General features: G+C 41.7%; 1 protein-coding gene across 1 annotated transcript in view; it reads right to left on the minus strand.

Annotated features, from left to right (window-relative positions):
• Positions 1 to 16432, minus strand: part of SVEP1 (sushi, von Willebrand factor type A, EGF and pentraxin domain containing 1) — a 126377-nt gene that overhangs the window by 17439 nt on the left and 92506 nt on the right. Inside the window, exons 36-44 of the mRNA XM_040089292.2 lie at positions 14375 to 14542; positions 11804 to 12476; positions 7623 to 10402; positions 6207 to 6432; positions 4982 to 5137; positions 3069 to 3132; positions 2215 to 2388; positions 1072 to 1245; positions 482 to 655 (exon numbers count right to left, since the gene is read on the minus strand). Coding sequence (XP_039945226.1) covers positions 482 to 655; positions 1072 to 1245; positions 2215 to 2388; positions 3069 to 3132; positions 4982 to 5137; positions 6207 to 6432; positions 7623 to 10402; positions 11804 to 12476; positions 14375 to 14542 — 4589 coding nt within the window. The remainder of the gene's footprint in view (positions 1 to 481; positions 656 to 1071; positions 1246 to 2214; positions 2389 to 3068; positions 3133 to 4981; positions 5138 to 6206; positions 6433 to 7622; positions 10403 to 11803; positions 12477 to 14374; positions 14543 to 16432) is intronic.

Raw genomic sequence — 16432 nt, forward strand, 5'->3', positions numbered from 1 at the left:
GCTCTGGAACCTACCAGAAATTTGAATTAAATTAGAGTAACTCTGTGGATGGAGATCTCACTGTAATCTCTGGGTCTCTGTTTCTCTGTTTGATTCTGTTGATAATAAAAAGTTTTCTCAAAAACTTCACTGGAGCTTCCTTTATTGCAACAAGTCTTTCAGTCTACCATTGTGCAACTCTGAGAAGAGTCTGGCACTTTTTCCTTTACACCCTTTCAATGTGTCACTTGTGGACAACAATAAAGTTTCCCTTTTGCCTTCTCCTCCAAATGATTCTCTCACCTGCTTCCACTGTATGTCAAGTGACTATAATAACTCCATTTTATGGTCATCTTTCCAACTAGAGGGAACTATGCAGAAGACAGTTTGTTCTTTTACTGTCACAAAAATACACTCAGAGAAATTAAATCTTTGACTTGTATCAGTAAGTGCTCCTGTTGTTTCTCTGCACAAACTTTTCCATTACAAAGCAAACACACACGTTTACAGAGAGGTAAGGGATTACTCCATCTTCCATCTCCTGTGCACTCTGCTGATGGTTCTCCTTCCAAGCTGTATCCCTTCTCACAGAGATATGTTACTGTACTTCCAACTGTATTGTTTTCATAAATTGCTTTCCCATTCATCAAGGAAATGGGAATTTTGCATCTGGTCTCTGCAAAGGAAGAGGTCTTATTAATAATTCAGCTTGATATTAGTCCTGGACTTCAAACACTTCCTGAATTAATAACACAATACGTTTAAGGTCACCACAGAGTTATAAATCATGAAGAATATTGATTCAGTAGCCCTGGGAAGGAAATGTAGCTGACCTAGAAAAGAAGCTCCTCCCGGTGACAGAGAAAAGCCCCAGCAAAATGGGGAAATGAGGACACATTTATGACTTCATACTGGGAGGGCAGAAAGATAGAGATCATTATTTCTTGCCACTGATAGATTCTCCAGGAACCCCGTGTTACAGAATAATTTCTCAAAAGCAAGTCAGTTGGATTATATGATATGCATGCATAAGGGAGGAGCCATTGCTTATCCCACATTGGAATGTTCCAGGACATGAAGCCAAACAGTTACCTTCACACAATGGCAGGGGTTTACTCCAGCTCCCATTGGCAAGACATGTGATATTCTGGGGCCCAACAAGATGGTATCCAGAGGTGCACACAAAGGTTATATTATTTCCGTATGTGCTTCCAGTAGAAATGGCCTCTGCTTTTTCAATGGAGGGATGCAGCCCACAAGTAATCTCTAAGAGAGAAGAAAACTTTTGGGCTTTACACACACAAAGAAGACTATTCTTTCTGTGAGTTACACATTATCCGATAGCTTTGTTCTCACCCTGAATTAATGGAAAGACAACAAAGATGCTGTGAACTATTACATGGAGAAAGTAATGTAATTCCTTCCCTGCCCCTTCTCCTAGGGTTCACACTGCAGACACCAGAAAATGTGTCCAAATATACATGGTGGTGTTATAAGATATGAGGTATGTTCAAGCTAACAGAGGATCCAGAATATTTTTTCTGTGCAGGCCTGAGGTTTCATTTTCAGTCTCCTTTGTGCCCCTACAGTGGAAAATGATCTCAATATGTGTTCAAGAACAATGGAAGTAGCTAAGAAGAATCTTGACCTCTGTCCCACACTGTGGAGACCAAGTAAATTAATCAAAGGTGAGAGAGAAGAATGCAACAGGACTATGCATAGGCCTATGACATCAGCAAGAAAAGATGGAAAATTATTTATTGGTAAAGACTATAAATATTGGAATTTTATTTATAAGCTGTATGAAAAAAGTAATAAATCCTTCTTTCTAAGCTCTCTCAGTTATTTTCTTGATTGAGAGCAAAGATTTGATCCCAGGGAGCAGAGCTGTGGTATCCAGACATACTGAGTGGCGAGCGTATACTTGTTTTGGCATGGCAGGGATGATGTCCAAGGCTCTGCACACCATAATTCAAGGCATGCCAGATACAGCAGCCACATTCCTACCCTACTGACCTCTGCATGACCCTCTGTATGTTTATGCCATTTCAGTCGGCCAAAAGGAGATTGCTTCAGATCAGAGAGGTACTGCTAATGAGAACTTCGCTGCTGGCTTCTCCTCTGGCTCCTCCTTTTACAATCTCTGCTGGAGGAAAGACAGGGAGGAAGCCAGACAAAACACTTTCCTCCTGCCCTAGCTTTCCTGGACATCACACTGCCCTGTTTGCTACTTACGCATGCATGTAGGAGTGGAAGGGCTCCACTTTTTGTCAACGTGACAAATCCTTCTGCTTGGCCCCTGTAGCTCAAAGCCAGGGTCACAGCTGTAAAAAACTTCACTGCCAAACAGGAACTCCTCTCCCTGAACAGATCCATTTTCTATCATGTCTGGGGGTCCACAAGATATTCCTGTAATGTAAGCAATACTTTTCAATCAAACAAAATGTATAAGGATCATCCTGTTCACTGCTCCTCCACAGGTTTTACTCTGAGAAACAAGAAAGAACAGAGCATTTCTCTGGTCATTGCCAGGAATTTGCCCTCAAGTAGCAGAGCACAATCATACTGGATACTTCCACTTCATGCTAAAAGTAAAAATCTATTGTGACTGTGCTGAGGCAAGAAGCCTCAGGAAACTGTTGCCTCTTTCAGCCAACGGCTGAAGTGCATGTAAGCGTTTATGAAGAAATTCTTATTTCAGCACTGCAATCAAAGACTTCTCAGTGAAGTGAAGTACCTTCGAGAATGATATCCACAGAGTTATATTTAAGGATGCTAAATACCTGTGACTCCTGGCAACTGTGTTCAGAGGTCCTCAGTAACCCCAGAACCCATGACCACAAGTGTCAGAACTATTTAAACCTGGAAGCTGCAGAGGAGCAAGGCAGAAAGGTGTAAAGATTTCCTTCACACTAAATCCTGCACACAGCAGCAGTTCTGCCCTTCCAGGCTGTTACCGGTGGTACTTACCAAAAATGTTTAGGTAAGTGCAGACAGTATGAGTTATAAAGCAAAATGAGCATTAGTGATTTCTGTTGTGTGATATCACCCTTGACCAACATTAAGTGATAGACTCAGGTAGAACGTACTTCTGCACACTGGCACAGTGCCACTCCAAAGCTTGTCTTCTTGGCAAGTCCGTTCTGCATTACCCTGTGAAACAACAGAAAATGCTCAAAGAACAACTTTACTTTAGTTAACTCTTTCCTCACATCAGCTTCGGCACCCAACAAGGTGAGCAGGCTTTTTCTGCATGTGCCACCTATACAAAGAGAAAATGAAGTGCTACAGCCCAAGACTACTACTAAAATTTATGGCAGAACTTTCTGCAAAATGATGGGTGTCCTTTATAAACCACAAGTCTGTGGGGCCAGTTAGTTAGTTCTCTTGTCCTTATATCTCTGAAGTATAATTTTTTTTTTTTTGTTGTCAGTTTTATCACTCTTGTTCCTATAAATATGTTGTGATGACAAATTTTTCTCTTTTCAGGACTCACTTATAGAAAATTCAACTAGCAATTTTTTCAACAACAGTACAAGCTTGTGTTTGATAAACATGATGTGCTTATTTAAACACATCCCAAACATTCATTCTTTATATTTGCCTATAAGTTACATTATTTCTTTCTTACATACAAGTTTTACAGACAGCCTAAGAGCTGACTGTAATAATTAATTCTTATTTTATCCTGAGACATGGAGAACAATATTTAATTTTGTCCCTTGCTGTAATGTACTTTCATTACAAATCAGACCCATGGATAAAGTGCAGGTGTTTGACATGTTGTTGTATGACATCACACCCAAAGGACTTTGCCTTGCAAAGGCAAAAAGCAGGACTTCTCCTCTACAGTGGGGACACAGTTTGACACTAGGTGGCGAAACTAGATTACGAAGCTTGGAAGAACTTAATACAACATAACAACACTGGTTTATTACTTCCTAAAATTATCTGAAACGGCAACTCTATCTTTTTTTATCTGGTCAGGATACTAACACCTTCATCCCCAGTGATAGTGCATTTTGACAACATAATGAAAATTAAAGTCATTGCCACCTAACCATTCTCCAAACTCTTATGTTTTGACAGAGTGAATTAACCTCTGACTGGGCGATTTTACGCGCATGAACTTCTTAATTACTGTTACAACCGTTAAAAAGGAAGTGCAACCCTGCACTCTGCTTGGCACTCTCAAAACCAGCATCAGGAGCCAGCCTCTGCCCTGGAGACACCTCACCACCTCATGTCTCATTCTGTCATCACCTGGGGACAGTGGAGATCATGCTGTGCATCAGCAACCTATTGTCATTTCTGAATTCACTGCAGTGTTTGAACACACCCCTGAGTTGGCTCTGAACTTGTTAGCCTGAATCCTGATACTGGAAAGCAATGCTGTTTCAGAGCTCAGGTGGGGATAAAAGTTGTAATAAAAACAACAGACAGGAAAGAACTTTGCTTCCTCCTCCATCAGGGAATAAAGCTGCCATTGAACAAAACGGAATACCTTTGGTCTATCACTTTAATACCTTTGAGTATCATAGAACCGAGAACAGTGGAGTTTATGGGAACTTTAAGTCTGGAAGGCACAACTCTTGGCACAGAGACTCTTGGGACACTATGAAATGGAAGAAAAACCCCACAATCTGACTCTGGCTAAAGAACCAGGACAAGGGAGTGATATATGAGAAGTTAACTCTTCTTGTGACTTATGGTCACAAGCATGTGTAATGTTGTATTGCTGAGGACTTCAGTTAAGAAAACTCAATGCAAGATACCTGCTGGACCTATACCTCTGAACAGGATTGTTATATTTGATTCAACTATACCCTTAAGCCATTCAATAACTGCCCCAAACATACCATGAACTTTCTACAGACAATAAGAAAACCAGCAAACACCCAGCTTCTATGGCATCAACATGAATGAGACAGTCCACAGCAATCACACGGAACGGAAAATGAAAACTACAAGTTTAGAGTGTTGGAGATTTGAGCTTGCTTACTTGTAATTCATAGCCAGAGTCACATTTATAAAGAGACACATCTTTGTAATTGTATTTAGTCCCAACCACAAATCCGTGCTCTGGAGACTCTGGAGTTCCACAGGATACAGGACTGCAGATGTCATCAGAAAATGGTGGCACCCAAACGCCATTTTCCTGAAAAATAAATGTAATTAGAAATGTAAAAGCACTGCTTCATATCTGCAATTCATAACCAATTGAAAAATAAAAATCATAGTAGAAGCATCCAGTTGCTGTGGTTGTACAGATATAATATTACCTGTTCAATCATTTATCAAATTTAAGTAATTTAAGTAAAATTTTTAAGATGTTAACATAGACTGGAGTTTGTCTTTGGCAGGAACACTTAGCTTAAGACTAAAAAGACGGAACAAAAACTAAAATGGGGAAAAAAAGTTTGGAAAAGCATGTTCACTGGGGCAAGGTCACCTAATTTCTCAGGGAACGCATCAGTAGAATGAAAACTACATCTGTTTGATTTCATATTTTGTATTTCTCTTCCGGCTGAATGTCTAGCACCGTGACTAAGTGCTTCAGCAGCCTTCTCTGACACGCTAAGAGAAGTCTGGTACCTGAAGAAACACTTGTCAAAGACAACTACTCCTACTTCCACAGATATTTGAAACAGCAAAATGAAAGAAAAACATTTAATAAGAAAGACCTACTCTGCAAACCCACAGATGCTCAGCTTTTCTCATAAAAGCATACCTAGTGATTTTGAAAGTCTATTTACAAACTTAAGATGAGGCTGCCCACAGCTAATGTGACAGGAGGTTACCAGTGGAATTGATGAAGATGTTTGCTCTTTAATACTCAAAGGATTCAAGTTTCTACAGGCGTACAGCCGATTAAAATATCTGCTGCCTTTTATTCCGGAGAAAAAGCTCTGCATGCAATCCTCAAAATACATAAGAAATCTTGGACATAACTTTTAAAAATCTCAGACATGATTTTAATGCCTAAAATAAATGCTTTTCTAAAGGACAGCCTTAGCTTTTGAAGAAGAAATAAAACATTTCTAGTTCTGAAAGTCTATACATAGAAAACAAACAACTGTTCTTATTGGGAAATAACTAAATATACTATATTTTGCAGAATATGCTTTGAATTTTTTTGTTGTGTCCAGTTAAGGGCCAAAAGGTATGCAAAGGAGTCCTGAATTCAAGAAGGTCAGCAGAATAAAACAGTGCTCATAAATCTATACCTTGCACGTAGATGTGCTTGCTCCCACCAGAGTGTAGCCTTCCACACATGACAAAGAGATGCTTGTGTTCACAGTGAAGCTGTTCCCAAGTGCGACCACATTAGTGATATTTCCAGGAAGAGGACACTTTCTGGGGCAACAGGAAATACTTTGAGGGGACCACTGTCCATCTTCCTGGCAAGTGCATGCATCCACTTCAGTTGCCATTGTGTAGCCTTCCAGACATCTGCAACACAGCATGAAGACCTGAGCACAGAGACACAGCTGAGAATGACCTAACCCATACATTAAAAAGTCAGGACAGTAATTTTTCAGCATTAGCTGTTAATAAGTACATCTTGAGACTTCTCTATTATTTCAAGGTAAGCCTGTAAAAAGTATGTCTGTACTGAATCAATTCTGTTGTAAGAGCCCCAGATTTCATTTCCAGTTGTTTCATGCTGCTGCAGCATTACAATGGAAAATGAGTTGGTGGCTTTAGTACTCAGAGGGTACTGAAAGTTTTAGTGCAGTTCCTACACTGCCCATCTCTTTGCTAGGAGGGCCTTGGGTGAGGTAAAGAGAGTGTGTGAGCACCAAGCACTTCTAAAGATGATCTCACTTTCTTCCAAGAACTAACCAAGCCTTAGCCTGGCCACAGACCATTTGCTTAGACATTTAAGGCTGACTCAATGGTGCTTTACCAAGAACAACTCAACAGGATTGCACTAGTGGGTTTACTTGCAGAACGGCATCAAAAGTACTTCCCTTCACCTTGTTAAAGTTGCATGAGAATGACTGATACAGTTCAATTCACCCACCTGCCATCTCTGTCCCAGTTCTGTCCCGTATCATTATTTGCTTTTACTATCAAAAATGCATCTCCCCTTTTGCCAAGACTTTCTTCATCTTGGAGAAAGAGATCTGTGGTGTATACATTTCAGGAAATTAACAAAAAACCTCAGTTTCTCGCATGTGAGAAAGGAGTAACTTGCTCCAGTGCTCCACACAGCACAGTGCTGCAGTGCAGAAAATGGGACAAGAGGGATATCAGACCTTTTGTGTTACAACAGGCACCTGAAGCAGAAGGAAAGCATAAATGCAATGCCGAGAGCAGAGAAGCTGCACACCCTTTTGACTTTTGTTAGCTGTCACCTGCTAACAAAACCTATATGTTGAAACCAGTGCTTCAGAGGAGGAGAATAAGAAAGCGATTGGAAACGGCAAATTAAAGTCAGTGGAGGTGTCAGCCCAACAGGCTGAAATGCCTTTCTGGAGTTATTTAATGAGTGGTCCAATATTCTATAAAGTGCATGGCAATGTGAGCTTTGTCAGCCTGAGTATGTAGAAACTTGCACTAACTGAAGGTACATAAACCTTCCACCTTCATGCCTTCAGGGACTTTTAATTAAAACAGAATAGCAGCATCATCCTTACCTGTACTGGACCTTACTTCCATAGGTGTAAGTGTTCCCAAGAACCTCTGCATTTGGGATAGATGGTGGTGGGCCACAGCTTAAGAGTTCACAGCTTGGGTATGGCTTCTTCCACACACCAGTCTCCATACAAGTCAGTTCTGGACCCCCCTTCATGACAAAACCTGTCAAGCAGGTATAGATAATTGTGTTCTCATCTTCAGAGCTGCTCCCATTGATAAATGTGTTGGGGATGACTGGTGGAGCACCACAGGAAATCTGTCCGCAGCGAGGAAACCCAGAACTCCATTTGCCAGCTGCCTCACAGGTGACTTCAGAAGGCCCCAGCAGTTTGAAACCCTCCAGGCATAGAAACTGGACACTTATCCCACAGCTGAAATCTGTACCAAGAACAACCCCATTCTGAATCTGTGGTGTAGGACACACACAAGGTAGGCAAGATGGAAGGCTTCCACTCCAGGAGCCATTGGACAGGCATTGCCTTAAGGGATTGCCATGCAGCTCATAACCAGGAAAGCACATATAGTGGACAAATTCCCCATAAGTAAAGGCTGAGCCATTCAGAAAGCCATGGGAGATATCTTCAGGGGGTCCACAAATGACTGGTTCACAGTGTGGAGCTTCTGAGTCCCAGGTACCGTTGCTCTGACAGATAAGCGTAGATGCTCCCTGCAGGCTATAACCGTCATTGCAGTGATAGTGCACTTCTTTATTAAAGCTGAAATCTGAGCCAGTAGTTCTCCCATTGGGAAGAGGCAGTGGAACAGGGCAGGTCACAGCCTTGCAAACTGGAGTGATTCCACTCCAGCTTCCATTTGCAAGACAGACTCTACTCCTGTCGCCATCTAACAGGAAACCTTCGTTGCAGCTATACTCTGCATGCCTCTGGAATGTGTAGTCTTCTCCAGTTACCTGACCATTCTCCAAAACTGGTGGTGGACTGCAGGAAACAGGAATGCAGATTGGTTCACTGCCATCCCATTTCTGGTTCTCTTGGCATCTCCTCTCTGTGGGGCCATTTAACTGGTAACCAGGATCACACTCATAGTAGACAATACTCCCATGCGTGTAGTTTTCCCCTCTTATCTTCCCATTCAAAAGCTGGGTAGGTGAATTGCATGCTATTGCTTTGCAGTAAGGAGCAGTGTGACTCCACTGACGGCTTGGCAAACACAGCCGTGTGTCAGAGCCAACCAGTGTGAATCCTGGCCTGCAGGTGTACCGCACTGCACTACCCAGCGTGGTCTCCGTGACGTGCAAAAACCCGTTCTCTGGAGGGGACGGCAAGGTGCACTCTATTGAAACACAGGCAGGGGCAGTGCCGTTCCAAGCCCCATCTTCCTGGCAAGCTAGAACAGGGTTTCCCAGAAGCTCGTAGCCAGAGTAACACGTGTATAAAATGATAGTTCCAAATAAGAAAGTGGTGAGCTGCATTGCATTGTTTTCCTTCATGGAACTTTTGAAGTCTTTCATGTTGTCAGCCAGCAACACATGTGAAAGGGATGAATTCTCTGTGACACCCTCCTGGTCAGAACGTCTTTCCCCATGCCTCAGCTGCACGTACTCTCCAAAGTCAATGTGGGGAGGTAGGCCACAGTCCGTTGGAAGGCAGGTTGGTGTAGAGCTAGACCACCCCAACTCTTCACAGGTCTGCATGGCAAGGCCTGACAGCTGGAAGCCTGGCACACAGCTGTAAATGACCATGGCCCCGTAGCTGTAATCTGCACCCTCCACAAAGCCATTCTCAATGGGTTGAGGGGGCTGGCAGTTTATGGCCTTGCAAGAGGGAACCTCTGTACTCCACTCTCCCGTTTCTAGGCATCTCAGTGTTTCCTCCCCTTGGAGCTGGAAACCTCTGTCACAGAAATACCTAACTGTCTGCCCATAATGGAAATTTGTGAATGAGTATTTGCCATTTAGAATTTTCTTAGGCCTTGGGCATTGAATAGGTTTGCAAACTGGCCTTCCCCCAAGCCACTGTCCATCTTCTCCACAGAGGACAGTTGTGTTCCCTAGCAGTTCAAAACCTGGTTTACATGTGTAGAGGGCTGTGCTAAGGAAGGTGAGGCCCTGTACATCAACTATTCCATTCTGAATTTCTTCTGGTTGAGGACACTCCACGGGAATACATTCTGGCAAAGGCAAGCTCCATGAACCATCAGCCTGGCATCTGATGGTGGACTCACCCTTCAGCAAAAACCCATCCACGCAGATGTATTTCACAGTGCTGCCAAAATGAAGGGATGAAGTCAAGGGGTCCCCAAAGGGGATATAGGGAGGTGCAGAACACTGTACAACCTTGCAGAAGGGAAAGGAATCGTTCCACTGCTGGGAGGGCAAGCATTTCAGTACAGAGGAGCCGTGCAAAACATAACCCTCCTTGCAGGAGAACTGTACAACACCAACTTGGTTAGATGCTTCTCTCAAGACCAGCTGATTTTCTGCCAGGGGTGGGTCTGGGCATTTTGTTGGTACACATTTGGGGCTTTGCTTTTTGTTCCATTTCCCAGACTTTTGACATGTCCATGAAACATCTCCAATCAGCTCATAGCCTTCATCACAGAAGAACTCAACTCTGGAGCCCATATCAAAAGTTTCTCCCTTGGAGTAGCCATGCTGGATGGATGGTGGTCTTCCACAGCTGAGGGGAGCACAGTAAGGAGTTGATTCACTGTACCACTGCCGATTTGCCTGGCAGATAAACACTGGGCTCCCAACCATCTGGTAACCAGAGTCACACTGATAATTTGCCTGATTTTCAAAGAAGTGTCCAGTGGTGTCCTGGAAAACAGTTAAGACAGAGACATGTCTGAAATGAAGGTGCATGATTTGGGCAATAGGAGACTGATCTAATTTCTAGCATACTCCAGTTTAACCTCCAACTGAATCCCTAACAGTAGTAAAAGCTGTCTCAAAACGAATTAAGGTGGGTAACCAGCACAAAATATCTTGCCTCAAATGAAGCACTCTGTCTTCAGGAAATCTGAGACCACTTCCAAAAGAAAACAGAAAATTCAGGGCTGAAAAGGTAAAAGCTGGAAAAGAATTCCTCTGCTTTCTCCCTTCCTGACTCATAAGACCAAAACAGGTATGGAAAGGAAAATGGAAAAGAAATGGATCAAGGAAAGTTGCCATCAGGTGGCCCATTGTTGTCATGATTCTTTAGCTTCTAGGTGCACCTAAGGTTGGAGCCTTCAAATCTACTGCTACTAGGAGACATTCATAAATGCCACATATGCAGCTGCAGGGCCTTGAGCAGGCAGCTGAGGAGCACCTCAAAGTTGCAGTCTGGCTTTGACTGAGGGATTAAAAAAATTCTCCAACTGTAAGGAATATATGAAGGAATGATCCTACCTAAGGAAGACCAAAGTGATATGCATTAATAAGAAGATGCATCTGTGTGGGAGTCTGAACAGAAATTGTTGCTATTATTGCTGGAACCCCATGTAGGAGCTGGAAATGTCAACCTCCACCCTTCAAATTTAGCAAATGCAGATTCCCTGGGATCTGGTATCCCTGGTATCTGGTATCCTAGTATCTTAAATCCCTGGAATTAAGGAAGGAAGAGGGATGTTCAGAAGAAAAATGCTTTAAAAATGCAATGTTAAATCTTTATAATAGTGTTTTTTATCTTCCTTGCCATGATATTGTCATTGTGCACCAAAGTAAAACATATTGTTGCCATTTAATTTGACAAGGAAAGGGAAGTTCTGACTTCAGAAAAGAAATGTTTGCTTGCATCAAAAGAAGAAAAATTATTCCAAGGTGATTTATCTATTGCATATCAGATTTTTTTTTTTTTTTTTTAATAGCAGTGAAAAGAACAAGGCTTGTGAATGGGCATCAGTACTTCAAACATCTCCAGAAAGCACTTGAAAGCTACCCAAGAACAAAACAAATGAAGAATAAAACATTAAGAAAATCAATTGAACATCATATGGCATCTCGAGTCTACTAACAAACTACTTTATGACAGGAAAACCCATGAAAGTATTCATGCTTTTCAGATATGATCCTGCTGCATATCCACCTGCTTTTCCCTTTCCTTATTGTATCCAATCATGTTCTTTCTCAATTTTAACAGAAGAGCAAAACAGAAGAAAGAAAACCCCAACTGCAACAGTTGTGAAGACATATTCAGTTTGCCATGGCACCAGGCAGATGAGAAAACTCATTCTGTACCTTAACAAAGCCATTCTCGAGCTGCGGTGGTTCTCCACAGGACACTGGGTGGCATGTGGGCAAACTGCCACTCCAGTTGCCAGTGGCCTCACAGGTCCGCTTCTTCTCTCCCTTGATGTAGAACCCCTTGTTGCAGCTGTAAGCCACCACTGCTCCAAAGCTGTAGTTGGACCCACTGGCATAGCCATTGCTAATGAGGGGAGGCTCTCCGCAGCGAACAGGGATGCACTGGATGCTCAGAGGAGAAGGATTCCACTGGCCTCCTCGAAGGCATTCGATCTTGGCTGAAGTATTCAGAACAAAGCCTTCCATGCACTTGAAGCTCACGACAGAGCCAGCTGCAAACTTGGCTTTACTAATGGACTCCAGGATGCTGTATGAGACCGTGGATGGCTTTTCACAGAAATCAGCTATGCAGTGGGGCATGTCCCTGCCTTCTGGAGGCACCCATGTCCCTTCTGCATTGCAAAGCAGCTGAGAGTTATCAGCCAGGCTGTAACCATCCAAGCAGAAGTAATAAGCAATGTCACCAAAGAGGCGGTGGCCACTCTCTGGTGATGCATTTTCCACATGGGGTGGTTCATCACAGGATACTGCCAGGCACTGCTGGTGGCTCACACTCCACTTGCCGCTGGCTAAGCACTCTATGGTTTCAGGGCCAACTAATGTGTAACTGTGGATAAGGAAACCACATAGGAAGTCAAAAAGACAAGCATTGTCAAACTCTGCCTAAGGTTTCCTGAAGCCCTTGCAGCATGAGCTTGTTTGCTAGAACCCCAGAAGAGCAGGATCCTCTAAAAAAGCTATGATGCACTTCAAAAGGAAAATCTTAAAGACTACATGTCCATAGGTGAGGTATCCCAATGGTGGATATCCTAGCACACCTTGTCTATATTGCCTGTCTCTCACCTGTCCATCCAATTACCATTTCTGAGCTTCCATTTTGCCTCAAACTGCTAAAACAAACCTAGTATTGTGTTGTGATGGCCCATGCAATCTTCAAGGACATGATCCCATTCAGAAACTATTTCTGTTTAGCAAAACTGATTGAAAAAGAAAGAAATAAAAACCCCAGAAAGGCTTTTGGGTGTCTGTATTAGCCCTATTTTCACTTGCAAGCAAAGTGAAACCTCTTAGTGAGTTATCCAGAAATGCTCTTACCAAAAATACATATAGCAATTTTAAAATAACTTCTTCCTAAAAACTCGCTGTTAAAAATATTAGAAAGCCAATTAAAAAATTAATGCTTACTGGAAAAAAACCCCAATGGAATGGTTTATAATAAAATTCTACCACATGAATACTATTAGTAGCTGTTCTCCAGTCTGTCTCTGGGATGCAGGGACAGGCATTAATATGTGCTGCTCATCATCCCACTTAAACCCCTGCTGCTTAAATATGCAACAGGCAGTAGTGTACTGACAGTACCTTTGACTGTTTTCTTCATTTTTTTTCTCAGTGATGTTCTCTCATAAAAACAAAGAAACAACAACTACTGCAAAGTCCCCAGTGACTTTCCAACCGCTGGCTGTTCAGATTTTGAAGCAATGTCTGTAACTGTTTTGTCTGGTTTGCAAGATTTGTTTTCAAGGCCTCATGACTAGACCCCAGAAAAAGAGCCTATTATATGCCAATATTTAATATGATCCACAGGCAGACAGCTGTGATGGTCTTTACATGCTGGTATCCCATCCCATTTAAAATGTTTGCACAGGAAAGAGAAGCATCTTTTAAAATCATAATACAGTCTAGAAAACATAGTAAGAATGCTTTGCTTCAATTATGTTTCAAATAACATTGCAAAGCCAATTTATAAGACAAATACTGGCTTGTCAATTTACCTTTTTACACAAAGAAAGAGCAGAAAATCCTCTAGTCACTTTGGACCTAAACTGGCAAAAGTTCTGCTTACCCGCTCTGCCTTTTAGACAGAACCGTTCCAAGAAATTTCATGGAACTGCTCACAGGTTGTAAAGATTAGCATGTGCAAAGGTTCTTGCAGGAGCAGAGTCCAGCATTATACCTTCATGCTTGTCATCAATAAAATTGAGCCCCTTCTTTGATGAAATAGGGTCTGAAAAATTCTCTACACAGAGTAGATAAAAATAAATTTAAAATAATGCACCTCAATAAACAAAGAGTCTTAATTTTCAGGAAATAGAATTTAGAACACCACAACAGCTGTTAAAACTGCACTAAAAGCATTCTAACACCCTGATGAGACATAAATAACTTCTTATGATCAGAGCCTTGAGTTTAACACAGAAGTCCTGGTTCTGTAGTAACTCCAAGGAAAAGGGTTTCCTATTGAATTGTGCTACCACTCACCCCGATTCCTCTCTGTTCTTCCCTTCCTGAGTACATTCAGTTCCCCTGATACTACTTTAAGAAATGTCTGTGTCTCATACTAACCTGACAGCCCACAAAAAAAAATCTCCATTGCTTTTACTTTCCAAAACATTAAGACAGAAGTAGTAAGAATGAATTAGTGTGCAATTACAAAGGACTTGTGAAACAGTGCACCAGTTTTAGTGCACCAGTGTACTAATCCAGTAGTGCTAATCTACATACCCTTCCTTACAGGTGTAAGAGACTGTGTTTCCAAAAGTAAAGTTATCTCCATTGATGACTGCATCTTTGATGGCAGGAGGGGATCCGCAAGACACAATATTGCAAGCTGGTGGTGTGCTGTTCCAGTTCCCTGAAGATGCACAGACAAGTACAGAGGGCCCCTGAAGGCTGAGACACAAACATCATTATTAAGGCTGCCAGGTAAGGGACAAAGAATAAAGGAGCAGCTTCGCTTTCTGGCCCCAGTGAAACTAAAGAATCTTTCTTGCTGACTTCATTAGAGGCCAGAATCTCACCATTTGTTCATGGAAAAATGCTCTGATACTTTCAAAAAAAAAGTGGTCTTCACATGACTTTGAAGAACAAGTTTTGATGGTGGATTTGATGTGGAGCCTCAATGCTCTGTGCAGACACACACAATTTCACACACAATTTCTGCTGTAGCTTTGCCCAACTTTGAGCACAGAAGAAACATATATTTGTTTAAGCTTAAAAATTTACTTGTATGCCATGAACATGCCAGTCTTGAGACTGGCAACCAGGCCTGATTCTGCCTGAGACCTGATTCACTCAAGGACTTAATACACTATCTTCACCCAAAACGCTGAAGGAAATGCTCCAGTTCAAGTTTGTTCACAAAAAGGCATTCAGTTCCTTCAGGAGGTAAAGGATTTTGCTTGAGTGAACGGCCACGCACATTTGAAATCAATGGTATCTTTTGGTTTCCTTGGCTGAGGAAACAGGATTGGTTCGGAGAGTGTGACTTGGATGTCTGAACAGAGTGTGCAACACATCCCTGCAATGTTCTGGGTGAAACTCCTTGTCTTCAGCTGCTATGTCAGCTGTCTGCGGGCTCCCTGTAGGGCCCTCTTTATCTGAGAGCCCTAGACATGAGCGTCTGATTCCCTACAATTTGGTCTCAAATGGTATTATACCCCCATGTTTAGCTGACTAAAATAAGTTAATGGAAAAGAACACTGACCTGTAATGATTTTACAAATTTGGCACAGGCCCTTGTCAGTGAAGTAGGGCTTTGCCTACCTGTGGCAATATGTTTAGGACTAAAAACACCTAAGAGGTGCTTGAAGGAAGAGACTGCATCCAGAAATAATGCATAAGATGGACACTGCATAAGAAGTGAGATATATATCACTTCTTATATATATATAAGAATATATATACCTATATACTTATATATACCTATATATATACACCTATACACACCCCCCCCCCCCCCATGTACTTATATATACCTTATACTTATATATACCTATACCACTTCCTTTGAAGTGGTAACCACAGGTGAGAGGACCTCTCTCACCAAGACATGGTAGACAGGTAAAGAAAAAGAGTCAAAACCAATGTGGTATTTGCTGCCTATATGCCCAAAGTCCACAGTCAAAAAACTCATTGGTATTGGTTAAAGCATTGTGTGGTTTAGTGGGGTACAGATAAGCCCACAATGTGGGCTATGACTTAACACTACACTGAACTACAGCATTTGCATTAACACAATTAAAACAGTCACCAAATGAACATACCTCACCTACCTGCCTGCATCTGGACAAGGAAATGATTGCAGCAGGAAAATGTAGGGGAAAAAAATCATTAAACAGATCCATATGGGACCACTTATGTGGTTATCCAAGTATATCTGCCAGGGGCACAAGCAGATATCACCAGAGACAGAAACCTACATGTACAGCCACATCTTTGGAAACAGCATTAATGTGTTAATTTTTAATTGCAGCATGTTAAAAATGTGTTTTCAGTATAATTGCTTACAAATGTAAAACAGAACAAAACCTTAGAATAAATTACTAGCACAAAGAATTCAAGGAGTAAATAAGTAACACCCAGAAAGTTCCTTCGCAAAAGTGTTGCAAGGTAATAGCAAAAAAAATGTTGGGTATGAACTACAGTTACAGAGGTATAATGATCTTTAAAGACAAATGAGAACTTTCAAAAATAATGAAAACTATTTTTCTGAATATTCAAAGTATTTTTATAAGTTTGATGGTAAAACTAAAGTATTACATATATAGCAAATCCCAAATT

The sequence above is a fragment of the Hirundo rustica genome, chromosome Z (assembly GCF_015227805.2).
Source record: "Hirundo rustica isolate bHirRus1 chromosome Z, bHirRus1.pri.v3, whole genome shotgun sequence".
In the NCBI taxonomy this organism is placed as follows: domain Eukaryota; kingdom Metazoa; phylum Chordata; class Aves; order Passeriformes; family Hirundinidae; genus Hirundo; species Hirundo rustica.